General features: G+C 39.6%; 1 protein-coding gene across 2 annotated transcripts; it reads left to right on the top strand.

The window, feature by feature from the left end:
* The first annotated feature begins 1,444 nt into the window (after positions 1-1,444).
* coq2 (coenzyme Q2 4-hydroxybenzoate polyprenyltransferase) lies at positions 1,445-11,899 on the top strand. 2 transcript variants are annotated; one of them, XM_057830835.1, is made up of 8 exons: positions 1,445-1,564; positions 3,702-4,006; positions 4,563-4,729; positions 4,792-4,913; positions 8,030-8,115; positions 8,188-8,321; positions 8,495-8,683; positions 8,825-11,899. In XM_057830835.1, exons 2-8 carry the CDS (start codon positions 3,739-3,741, stop codon positions 8,960-8,962), a joined length of 1,104 nt encoding a protein of 367 aa, XP_057686818.1. In that variant the 5' UTR covers positions 1,445-1,564; positions 3,702-3,738; the 3' UTR covers positions 8,963-11,899. The 2 variants fall into 2 exon arrangements, with proteins under 2 accessions (XP_057686818.1, XP_057686819.1); XM_057830836.1 differs by having other exon boundaries at positions 1,555-1,637.
* The last annotated feature ends 548 nt before the right edge of the window (positions 11,900-12,447 follow it).

The raw sequence follows: 12,447 nt of genomic DNA, 5'->3' as shown, positions 1-12,447 counted from the left end.
AAAACACAAAAGAGAATGAAAAAAAAAAAATCAATTCTCATTTTACACAAAACTCCAAAAATGGGCCGGACAAAAGAATTGCCACCCTCAGCCTAATACTTGGTAGCACAACCTTTAGACAAAATAATTGAGAACAACCACTTCCGGTATCCATCAATGAGTTTCTTACAATGCTCTGCTGTAATTTTAGACCATTCTTCTTTGGCCAACTGCTCCAGGTCTCTTGAGATTTCAAGGGTGCCTTCTCCAAACTGCCATTTTCGGATCTCTCCACAGGTGTTCTATACATGGGATTAAGGTCAGGACTCATTGCTGGCCACTTTAGAAGTCCCCAAGTGCTTTCTCTCAAACCATTTTCTAGTGCTTTTTGTAGTGTGTTTTGGGTCGTTGTCTTGCTGGAAGACCCATGACGTCTGAGGGAGACCAACCTTTCTCACACTGGGCCCTACATTATGCTGCAAAATTTGTTGGTAGTCTTCAGACTTCATAATGTCATGCACACGGTCAAGCAGTCCAGTGCCAGAGGCAGCAAAGCAACCCCAAAACATCAGGGAACCTTCGTCATGTTTGACTGTGCGGAACGTGTTCTTTTCGTTGAAGGCCTCGTTTTTTTTTAATGTAAACTCTATTTTGATGACTTTTCCCAAAAAGCTCTACTTTTGTTACTGACCAGAAAACATTTTTCCAAAACGTTTTTGGCCTTCTCAGGTAGGTTTTGGCAAACTCCAGCCTGGCTTTTTTATGTCTCTGGGTCAGAAGTAGGGTCTTCCTGGGTATCCTACCATGGAGTCCCTTTTCATTCAGATGGCGCCGAATAGTACGGGTTGGCACCGTTGTACCCTCAGACTTCAGGACAGCTTGTACTTGTTTGAATGTTAGTCGAGGTTCTTTATACACCATCCGCACAATCTTATGTTGATCCATTTTAACTCGCTGCAAGTGTGATTTAGTTATTGCTACCACCTGATATGTGCCACAGGTAAGTAACAGGTGCTGTTAATTACACAAATTAGAGAAGCATCACATGATTTTTCAAAGGGTGCAAATACTTTACTCCGGCCCATTTTTGGAGTTTTGTGTAACGTGAAAATTATTTAATTTTTTTTCCCATTCTGGTTTGTGTTTTTTTCATTGTAAGCAAAATAAATGAAGATATTACTACCAAGGCATTTGTAATTGCAATCATTTTCTGGGAGAAATTGAGCATTATCTGACAGATTTGAAGGGGTGGCAATCATTTTGGCCTTTGGGGAAAATAGTGAAAAAACATGTCTTGTATTTATATCTTTCCAATGATAAGTCTGAATAAATACACTGAACACACAAAAAAAATTGAGGGTGGGCGTTGCTTCGCGATTTTTCACTTGTTCTGGTCCCCATTAACAGCGAAAAACGCTTCAATATCTGACGCAAAATGGCCGACAGATGGTAATGTTGGTCCTAATTGGCTTACAGCGCGCATAGGATATCTAGTTTTACACATACGATTTCGATAATGAGACGCACTTCACTCTGCAACATTTGTTTCCGTCCGAAGCCATTTTCGGGAAGGACCACCGAACAAGTAAGGAACACGGTTGTTTTTCTGTGTGTTAGTCTCGGTTTTTAAGCAAAAGACAAGTGACAGAACGTCGAAGGTAATTTCTGGCCCTCTACAGTGGGTCAGTTGTCCTAATGCCACTCTTCCTTCATATTTACTACAAAGGTCATAGGATTAGGAGATATGAAAGGAAAGGATAGCTGCCGACATGCTCGACATCGAGTATTTTTTTCATTTCAAACAGAACGATACACCTTGCAGGACATTTTGATGTAAATATGACAGATTTTAACCATTGGCTAATTCCGAAATGTAGCTGGAACAGTGACTAATACAGTCACAACACAAAAAATAACTCACTGGCTGCAATTAACGGTGGTAGACAGACCAGAGTTGTTATAAAAATGAACAGTTTTTACATCGACCACACGATATATTACCACTGACAACACTCAAACTAAGAAAACACATCTAAAACTTTCGGCGTTAATTAAATCAACGGCTTTAATTTTATTTAAAAAAAAAAAAAAAAAAAAAGGTAATAATAACTCCCCATACTTGACTATGACTGCGATAAACGTCCAATCCATTTGGAATGCTTTTGCGTAAAGCTAACAGTAAGATAACATGAAAGAGTGATCATGTTTGAAGTATGGAAATAGATAAACAGACTCAATGTCCAAATCACAACAACACAAGCAAGAGATTATAGCCTAAACATTAATAATACAAATAAAAAAACAATAACAAGTGGACTTGGGTTGTTTTAAATTAGGATGTTTTTTTTTTTTTTTCATTATAAACTGATTGGATGTGATAGATGGTGATAGACGTCCAATTATGTGGCTCTTTTCATCCTTCTGCTGTGAATTTAAATCGTTACTAGTAGACGACAAATCCATTTGAAGTGGGAGTGTAGCAACATTTGGACGTCTATTGCAGTCAGTGGCAGCCAGTGATTTAACATTAGAGCTGGGAATCTTTGGGCACCTAACGATTCGATTACGATTACGATTCAGAGGCTCCGATTCGATTATAAAACGATTATTGATGCACCCCCCCTCCTTTTTTTCTCTTTTTTTTTTTTTTTTTTTTTTTTTTAATGTTTTGTACATTAGTTCCAAAATTGTTCAAAAATACTCTCAGGCTAAACCACACTACTATTTCAGTATCAAGTTAACATATAGCAGTAAACAAATATACAAAAATAACATTAAATAAAAAACTCCAGTCCCCATTCTGTATCAGCAGCTTTAAACTACATTCAATTAATTTAATGTTGTGAATCAACCATTAAATTTGTTAAAATTGCTCCCGTTATTCCATAATTTCCCTTTTGTCTACTTTCGACATGTGAAAGTTTTAAAACTATTTTAAAGATAGATTCAAGTCAATATTTTACCGATTTAGGAGTATTTTAGATAAAAAGTTAAATAGGTTTGCTTGGAAGGTTCGCTACAACAGCCTTGCAGGGAAGTGTACTGCTTTAGATGGCGGCCGTTTTTGTAGATGTGCTGCTAACACTACCAAATCTATATTGCATCTAGTCCTATATAAATGATATCCACCGTAACATTATATGGATGTACTTTGGAGGAGCTTTTCGGCAGCAGTCAGGTATGTTGTTGTGTTTTTTTTTATCTCGTTGCATGAGTTGAGCTAGAGCCGTGAGTTGCGCATTGGCATTACCCAAGGGGCCGGGTAATGGGAAGCATGATGTTTAGCTACTCTTGCTCCGTTCCGTCCTGAAGACCGCGCGGCGCGCTGAGTGTTGTGTACTTCCGCTTTACTTCGCATATTTCAATAATCGGAATTTGGATGTTTGTGAATCGTTCTCGAATCTTCCACGGCCGAATCGCAAATAATCTAAGAATCGGAAATTTTGCACACCTCTATTTAACATATTCTCGAAGTATCGGCTCTGTATCGGCAGATCTTCAAATCCAGGTCGATATGTGATCGGGACAACCTTAGCATTAACTGATGCATTATTTGCTGAAAACAACAAAAGTTATTCCAGGTATATTTGCCTTCGCGAGTCAACTTTCATGACTCAAAGGTTCTTCTCCACTATCCCATACACATAACTGATGACGTGCTGGAATTAGAGATTGTCTGTTCCTACATATCTTTGAAAAGTGCGTGTTTGTGTGTGTCCTAGGCTTGCACATGGTGCTGTATTAACAATAAGAGCTACCATGCTACCAATGAAACCCACCTGCTGGGGTAAGCTGATAGCCCTCAGGAGGTTGAGCTGGAGTCCCGCCTGCTCCTCGGGCATCTTCACTCTCCCCCGCGAGCAAGAGCCCACATCATCCTTCTTGCGTCCCGGAAACTGCGGAAACGTCTTCTCCAATGTCAGTCAAGGGAGGAAACGGTTCAGCTTGTCTGCGGCAGCCATCGTTGATGCAGCCCCAGCACCTGTACGACCGTATTTACGCTTAATAAGGCTGGACAAACCAATAGGTGTGTCAAGTCACAATATTTTTCGCATTTCAAAACTTTGATGAACTTGTGGTGGTAACTTGAGTCCAAGTCTAAAATGTTACTTACCAGAAAAGAAGGATGATGATAATGGAAGAGTCATGATTTAACAATTTCTTTTTTTTTATTACGTTCATATAGAACAGGGGTCTGAAACTCACAGAAAAATATTTTGCAGCCCCCATTTGACATCCAGTTGGAGTATACACATTGGTTGTGCTTATTTTGCATTGGGCAATTAAAAACAATGAAACACATTTCAAAGAGCTATGAGTAATAAAAAATAAATAAAATGAAATTTTAAAACTTTAGAAACAAAAAATAAGTTTTAAAAAAATTGTAATAAACTGGAAAACTTTTGACCTCACCTAGCTTAGCTCGGTGGCTATCATTGACGGCAATAGACGTCCAGTCGATTTTACCTTCCAGCACCTGGAAGTGATCATTCAACGGTAAAGAGTTAATTTTGCGTCACTTCCTGATGATTTTAGGGCAATTCCATGTCACTTCTGGTTATTTTTGTGCACATTTTTGGCAGGTACATGGCTGCTGTACCTCCCGTGCACGTGGAGCATTGCACTGGCCGCTGAGCCGGGCTCCCTTCCAGACTTGGGTATGCTAACCCTCTTTGCTACGGGCGCCGTGCTGATGCGAGGCGCCGGCTGCACCATCAACGACATGTGGGACAAAAACTTCGACCGGAAGGTACCGGAATGTCGGCCCATGACGGATGAGTTCCCGTCGTTCTGATGCCTTTTGCTGTGCAGGTGAGTCGGACGGCCACGCGGCCCATAGCTTGTGGGGATGTTTCCCGTGCGCAGGCCTTGGTCTTTCTGGGAGGGCAGCTTTCGCTCGCTCTCGGGGTGCTCCTCTGTCTCAACTACTACAGGTATTGTACATAATGACCACGCCTTTTTCATTGAACAGCGGTTCTCTAGTGGTATATAAACATTTTTTTAACCCACTACAGTTCATTAATCAAGTTAGTTCAGTGGTATTCAACTTTTGTATTCAAGTGGTATTTAAAGACAAGACAACTCATTTTATTGGAATTTTTTGGGGATTGTTCTTAAAATTTAGATAATAGTGCCTTCATTTATGAGTCCATGTAACTCAAAACACTCATATCTCAAATCTTTTTTCACAATTGAAATAAAAGCAAATGTAAATTACCCACTTTTCACTAACAAAACCAACAAAATATTCCACAAACTTTAAGGTGAGCGCTCCTTGAGTAAGACACAGTTACACATAGTGCTGTACGATATGGCCATATGTATCACCAAAACATTTTATCGACATTTATACCTATCGCCAGTCGACCTGTTTCTGCAATGCACTTTTTAGCCATCAGATGGCGCCACATTTGTACTGACTTGCTACATTATGCTGTAGTAACACAACCAATAAGGCTCAAGATGCTCACTCAGTAGTTAGCCAACTGGCGCCACCTCCCAGCCTGACATGAATAATGCATGCAAGACAATCTAAAATAGGAACCCGTACAATCAACACAGACATTAATTAATTAATTATTGATGATATTATGATGTAGTGTACTATAACCTTGAAGGTCAAAACTATTACAAATAAGCAGTGAGAGAAAAAGAGATGAAGCCTCATGAGGCATTGAACCACTTGAGCCAATTGGTTCGAGAAAGGCTTTTTTTCTCAAAGCTTCATTTGTGCACGATTCCACCTATTGGCTAAGTGTATAATCACAGTTGTCGCTCGATGACGTGTGATTCACTGAATTTTGATGTGTGTGGGTAGGTTGGGAAGGAATTAATTTACAAAATATTGTCAGACGAAATTCTCGATGTACTAGTATATAGATTATGATTACATACGTATGTACAGAGTATCACAAAAGTGAGTACACCCCTCGCATTTCTGCAGATATTTAAGTACTGGATATATCTTTTCATGGGACAACACTGACAAAATGACACTGATACAATGAGAAGTAGTCTGTGTGCAGCTTATGTAATAAAGTTCATTTATTTTCCCCTCAAAATGAATCAAAATATAGCCATTAATATTTAAACCCCTGGCAACAAAAGTGAGTGTACCGCATGGAAACTACGTACATCCCTAAATGTCCAAATTGAGTACTGCTTGTCATTTTCCCCCCAAAATGTCATGTGACTCGTTACAGGAGTGTTGTCACCATTGCTGCAGAGATTGAAGAGGGGGGGGTTCATTCCCACCACCATGCTGGACTGTAGGCATGACACACTTTGTACTCCTCACCTGGTCGCAGCCACACACGCTTGAGACCATCAAAACCAAATAAATTAATCTTCGTCTCATCAGACCATTGGATATGATTCCAGTAATCCATGTGCTTTGTTGACATGTCTTCAGCAAAATTTTTGCAGGCTTTCTTGTGTACCACCTCCATAAGAGGCTTCCTCCTGGGGTGACAGCCATGCACACCAATTTAATGTAGGGTGCGGCGTATGGTCTGAGCATTAACAGGCTGACCCCGCCACCTCTTCAATCTCTGCAGCAATGCTGACAGCAGTCCCGTAACGAGTCACATGGCATTTTGGAGGGAAAATGACAAGCAGTACTCAATTCGGGGATGAACGTAGTTTCTATCGGGTGTACTCACTTTTGTTGCCAGGGTTTTAGATATCAATGGCTATATTTTGAGTTATTTTAAGGGGGAAAAGTCTATTATATAAGTTACACACAGACTACGGTACTTTTCATTGTGTCAAAGTGTCATTTTGTCAGTGTTGTCCCATGAAAAGATATACTTAAATATCTGCAGAAATGCGAGGGGTGTACTCACTTTTGTGATACACTGTATATAATATTTTTTTAATGTAGTGTGTGTGTGAAAATTATTCCCAAAATGGTATTATCATCATATGGCAGGTGGTGCAATGTTTTTTCTCAAAATGGCAAAAGGGTAATCAGGTAGAGGGCGGTAAAAGTGCTTGTGTAACTTGAAAAGGGTTACAGATTATGCATGTGTTACTTGGACATTGATGTAGCTAGAGGATGGGGGAATTTTTATTGTTTTACTCGAAAACAAAACTTTTTTTTTTTTTTTTTAACAAGATAGTTACGTATTTAGTGTTTACAGTACATATACTGTAGTTAGTATTTGGTTTACCATCGCTACACACACTAAACACGCTGGAGAGAACTCTCGTAGTTGGTGGGAGACGTAAATGACAGCGTTTACTTAGCTTCAATTTTGTATAAAGTGACAGATGATGGTTACATAAAATGTGAAATGAAGTTGCCCCCCTTTGCAGCCACCCTCCGCAAGCAAGTCTTGCACGTGGGATGTCCTTCCTCTTCTAATCCGCGGCCGTCTGCTTCTTTTGGGTGGCCTAAATACTCTCATACAGGCGAGTTTGTTTCTTTTTTTGTTGAGGAAAAAGCTCACCACCTTCAGCCATTGTTTCAACTCTAATCTATAGCACAGAGTAGCGTCACTGACGGACATAGCAACAACCGGAGGGGTAGGGGTGAGCGCTCCCGCTCAATTTCTCGCTGCATTTTTGGGACATAAAAAAATAGTTAATACCGTATTACGGTGTGACGGAAAATTTTAGTGGTTTTGAAACCGTGATGTTTTAATACAACGATAAACCTTGAGACCGGCACATGCCTAATATATATGGTATTTTGCTGATTCTATTTACACTGGATAGTTTCAGGTTGCAGCACTATTTGATGCGTTTAACATTGTGGCATGTCAGTTTAATATCAAATCAAAAATAAAGTGAGTGGGGGTAAAGCCTTTCATAATTTTCTATTTTTTTTTTTTACCACATAATTAAAAATGTAATATATCATGGCATATTGATATTGTGATATCAAATGGGCTATGTCGTGATAGGTTTTTTTTTGTTTTTGTGTTTTTTACAAATTACACATTTTTGGTCATTTGCTTCAGCCATTACAATAATGTTGAAAATAATTGTAATATCAACCCTTTTATTCAGCCAACTGTATTGTTTTGCTTGACTTTGTGTTTTACAGCATCGCTTTGGGTGCTGCGTCCTTGTCTCTTGTGTTCACATACCCGCTGATGAAGAGGTTTACTTACTGGCCACAGCTGGTGCTCGGTGAGATGTTTTTTTTCCGACATAATGCTATGCTTCTAGTCATTCTTACATTGTTGTTTGTGTGGTCTGGAGGTCTGGCCTTCAACTGGGGGGCGCTGCTGGGCTGGGCCGCTGTCAGGGGTGCCTGCGATTGGTCTGTGTGTCTCCCCCTCTACTTCTCCGGGGTCATGTGGACGCTCATCTACGACACCATTTATGCGCATCAGGTGTGAATTTTGAATTTAAAAATGTCGAACTGAATCTACTAGTTTTTGTTAATCATGTCAAGGTAGACAGAAAATTAATGACTGAGGCTAGAGAAATTGAACAAAACATTAAATCAAAGTGGCTTATAGTGAACATACAAACCAGATAGTATTTGTGTCCGTGTGACGTTTAGGACAAGGAGGACGACATTAAGGTAGGCGTTAAGTCGACGGCGCTGAGGTTCGGCGAGCAGACCAAACCTTGGCTGACTGGCTTCGCGGCAGCCGCAATGGCTGGCCTGGTGGTGGTCGGGCTCTCCACTGATCAGACCCTCCCGTACTACGGCGCCCTCACCGCTGTCACCCTTCACCTAGCGCGGCAGGTAAGCATACTATTCATTAGTTAAATCCATTTTCGTATGAACTCATTCGCTCCCAACCAGGTATACAGTATGTGCAGTATTCAGAGTATGTGCTATCACCGTCAATGGCAGCCAATAACACTCCCCGTCCCTCCCCTCTAGATTTACACTCTGGACATGGACAAGCCTGAGGACTGCTGGAAGAAGTTTGTATCAAACAGAAACCTTGGACTTATACTACTTTTAGGAATCGTTGCTGGAAATCTGTGGAAACAAAGACCAGAGACATTAGCATTATAAGGCTAAAAACGACTGTATTAGAATTTTTTTTTTTTAATTTATTTAATTTTTTTAACTTTTGCCTTTATGCTATTTTAAGAATCCACATAAAACAAATAGACAAGATGAGCACTTATGGAGCGCATTCGATTGTGCTAGTTCTTCAGTCAAAATGGATTGGACATTTAATGTATTCAATGGCAGACAATGAATTAGTTCCTCTATTATCAGAGGGCTAAGAAATTTGTGGTTTAAGTACTGTACACTAGTCTGTTGTCTGTCCCTTTAAACTGCAGATGTGAAACTAGAGGCCTGGAGCCAGATCTGGCCCCTCTCATTTTGTGTGGCCCACTAAAGTAAATCATGTGAATTGTGTATCAACTTCATGTGTCTCACTAAAATGTTATTGAAATATCTGAAGTCCTCAATGAAAGGTAAAAATTCTATTAGATATATATATATTAAAACATTTAAAAAATTTGAAACAAGTAAACAACATATTTATTGTTTGTGGTTTTGAAATGTAAATACATTTGAAAAAATTGTTTAAAAAAAAAAAAAAAATTAAAGACATACAGTGATCCCTCGTTACTTCGCGCCCTCAGTCCTTCGCATTTTTTTTTTTTTTTCAATTAAAACAACAACAAAAAAGATGTGCTGTCCGGGGCTGATCGTGTAGTCCCATTCTCCCTCTCCCTCCCTCTCCCTGCTCTTTTTTTGGTCAGGGAATGAGTGCACTGCTGTTGCTTGTTAAGGTAAACGATGATTGACAGACCTTTAATGTTTGGTTCTCTGGCAAGATCAAAGCGCCGCATGCGTCAATCATCGTTTAACTTGTTAACGCATTTGCTCCCAAAAACGTATAAGTACGTTCTATTTTTAATTGTTACAATGTCCCAAAAACATACTTATACATCTTTTATGTTTTTTTTTCACGAGAGACATCTCTAGGTTCTGATGCAACTTCGCTCCAAAGCACAATGCTCAAAATTCATTTTAAAGCAATAAAACTGGCCACTGGAAGGCAGTAGCGCATTTGGTAAGAACTCATATTGGACCATGAAAGGAAGTGAAGAGAAATAGTCAGGAAACGGAAGAAGTAAGAAGCGTGAGGAAAAATGTGGAGAACACAAAAACACAAGGCAAATGACACTGGAGGGGTGTTTTGGAAAGAAAACGACACAAGCGTCAAAGTGTAGCGGATCATGTTGTTGAGTCTGTGTTGCTCGTTGAGTAGAGTTCGCGTTTCCGTGTTCGGCCGCTCATGTCTCTAGTGTCTCATGACGCAGCCGGAAACGCGCACGGCTAAATTGGTTCCCCCCCCAGGAACACAACATGCCCCACACAAGTTCCCTAGGTGAATTCTGTTGTGAGGTAGTGGTCACTAAAAAAGAAAGATTCAAAAAAATCTATCATGATGAGACAGGCGGTGATGAGGGAAAAGTTTACCCCGTCTGCTGAGACAGCCGCGGCCACAACAGCGTCATCTCTCAGTTCAGTAGTTTAGTTATATGTAAATACATTGTTACTTTGCTATCAAAAGCTGTATTTGTGTTGTTGTTTATGTTATTTTGTAGAAGGAAAACATTATTCAAATGTTTGGGATGTCACAAAAGCAAAAAATAGCTATGTTAAAGTCCAAGTTATGTTTGAAATGTATGCTTTTACAAAAAACTCTTTTTTTTTTCATCAGAAATTGGAAAATTGCTCAAACTAAACTATTTTCTAATGCTGATTTCTAAAGAATGAAAAAAGGTATGAACTTTTTTTTTCCTGCTGAAAGAAGAGTCTAATCTTTCTTTTGGTGGGTTCCATGTTTATATAGCAATAGAAAAGAATTTTCTGTGGGCCTTGCAAAATCTGTCAAAATCCAGTAAAATGGCTGGGCGTGAACGAGTTAAACGGTTTCTGCGGCAACTCATTGTAAGTGAGCAGCTGAGCGGATTTGAGTGGACTCACTCAATGAAGAATTTAATAAGCCAAGAATTTTTCTGCTTTATTCTAATTTTAAAATGATTTGGAGGGACAGTAACATGTTTAAACTTATCATATTATAACATCTTAAGTGTTTAAAAACCATTTATCAAAATATAAATGTATATATACATGTTATTTTTTTAAATTATACTTTGAGAAAAAAAAAACGTGTCATATATTTATCTCTTTCCAATGCTAAATCTGAATAAATACATTGAACACACACCAAAAAACAATTGTGTGTGGGTGGGCGCTAATTCGCGGTTTTTCACTTTTTGCAGTGACTTCTGGTCCTCATTAACTGCGAAAAACAAGTGATCACTGTATATATATTTTGACACCCAGTGCCAGAAAAAAATGAGATCTACGAAGAAAAGAACACAGTGCCTACAGTCAAACATGGTGGAGTTTCAGTGATGTTTTTGGGGTTGTTTTGCTCCCTCTGGCTCATGACGCCTTGACAGTGTGCAAGGAGTCATGATATCTGGAGACGATCCAAATGTTGTGGGCCGCAATATAGGGTGCAGGGTCAGAAAACAAGGGTCTGCGTCAGAAGTCATGGGTGTTCTAACGGGATAATGATCCCAAACATACCTCAAATAACACCAAGAAATGGTTTGAGACAAAGTGCTGGAGAATTCTGTCGTGGCCATCGATGAGTCCGGATCTAAATCTAATTGAAAACCTATGGAGAGGTCTCAAAATTGCTGTTGCCAGAAGGCACCTGGAACAGTTCGCAAAAGAGTGGTCCAAAATTCCATTTGAGAGGTGCACGAAACCTGTTGATGGTTATAGGAAACGACTGTTTTCTGTTATTTCTTTCAAAGGATGTGCAACCAAATATTGAGTTGAGGGTGCCAAATTTTGTCCAGCCCATTTTTTTGCATTCTGTGTAAAATTGTGTAGATTTCGGGTTTTCTCTTCAGATTTTTTGTGTTTTTCCGGTGCAAATCCAAGAAATAAACACATCCTGTGAAAACATTTGTAATTGTATTAATGTTTGGGAGAAATCGTGTATTTTGGGGGGGCGGGGGGATCCAGGGGTGCCAATAATTTCGTCAATGACTGTATATAATCTAGGGAGTCCTCATGTTATGATGTCCTCGACCTACGACGTTTTGACTTTGCGGCACTCATCACTCGTCCGCCATGAAGCACCCTGCACCACAGCTTCTGCTTAGCTACTGCTCAGTGCTTGTCTGTGTTTGTGTGTCAGGAGTATCTTTGCACACATTTTTCACAATATGGCATCAAAGAAGAAAGCTGGTCTTCTAGGTTCAGCCGAAAGACTATCAATTACAATGGAAACAAAGCGTATCATCATAAAAAGAACGGACAAAAGTGAGACACCAATGAACATCAGTAAAGAGATGCTGCGTTCAGACCAAAGTTAAACCGTCGCATGAAAATGCCTTGCTCATCGCCAAATGCAGTTTTTTGTTCACACAGACTTTACGTCGCCGACAGTCAAAGTCTACCAACTTACGGTTCACGTAGCCTAAAAATAAGGACAGTAACGAATCGGGTTG

Source organism: Corythoichthys intestinalis, chromosome 3, assembly GCF_030265065.1.
Source record: "Corythoichthys intestinalis isolate RoL2023-P3 chromosome 3, ASM3026506v1, whole genome shotgun sequence".
NCBI classification, from domain to species: Eukaryota; Metazoa; Chordata; class Actinopteri; order Syngnathiformes; family Syngnathidae; genus Corythoichthys; species Corythoichthys intestinalis.
The sequence above is the reverse complement of the archived record's forward strand: the minus strand, read 5'-3'. Positions and strand labels throughout refer to the sequence as shown.

Bases quoted from the DNA above. Each gene is read 5' to 3' on its own strand.
- coq2 (XM_057830835.1), top strand. From the start codon at position 3,739: ATGCTACCAATGAAACCCACCTGCTGGGGTAAGCTGATAGCCCTCAGG. The intron at 8,322-8,494 runs GTGTGAATTTTG...TGTGACGTTTAG, and splicing joins ACACCATTTATGCGCATCAG to GACAAGGAGGACGACATTAA. The intron at 8,684-8,824 runs GTAAGCATACTA...CCTCCCCTCTAG, and splicing joins CCCTTCACCTAGCGCGGCAG to ATTTACACTCTGGACATGGA.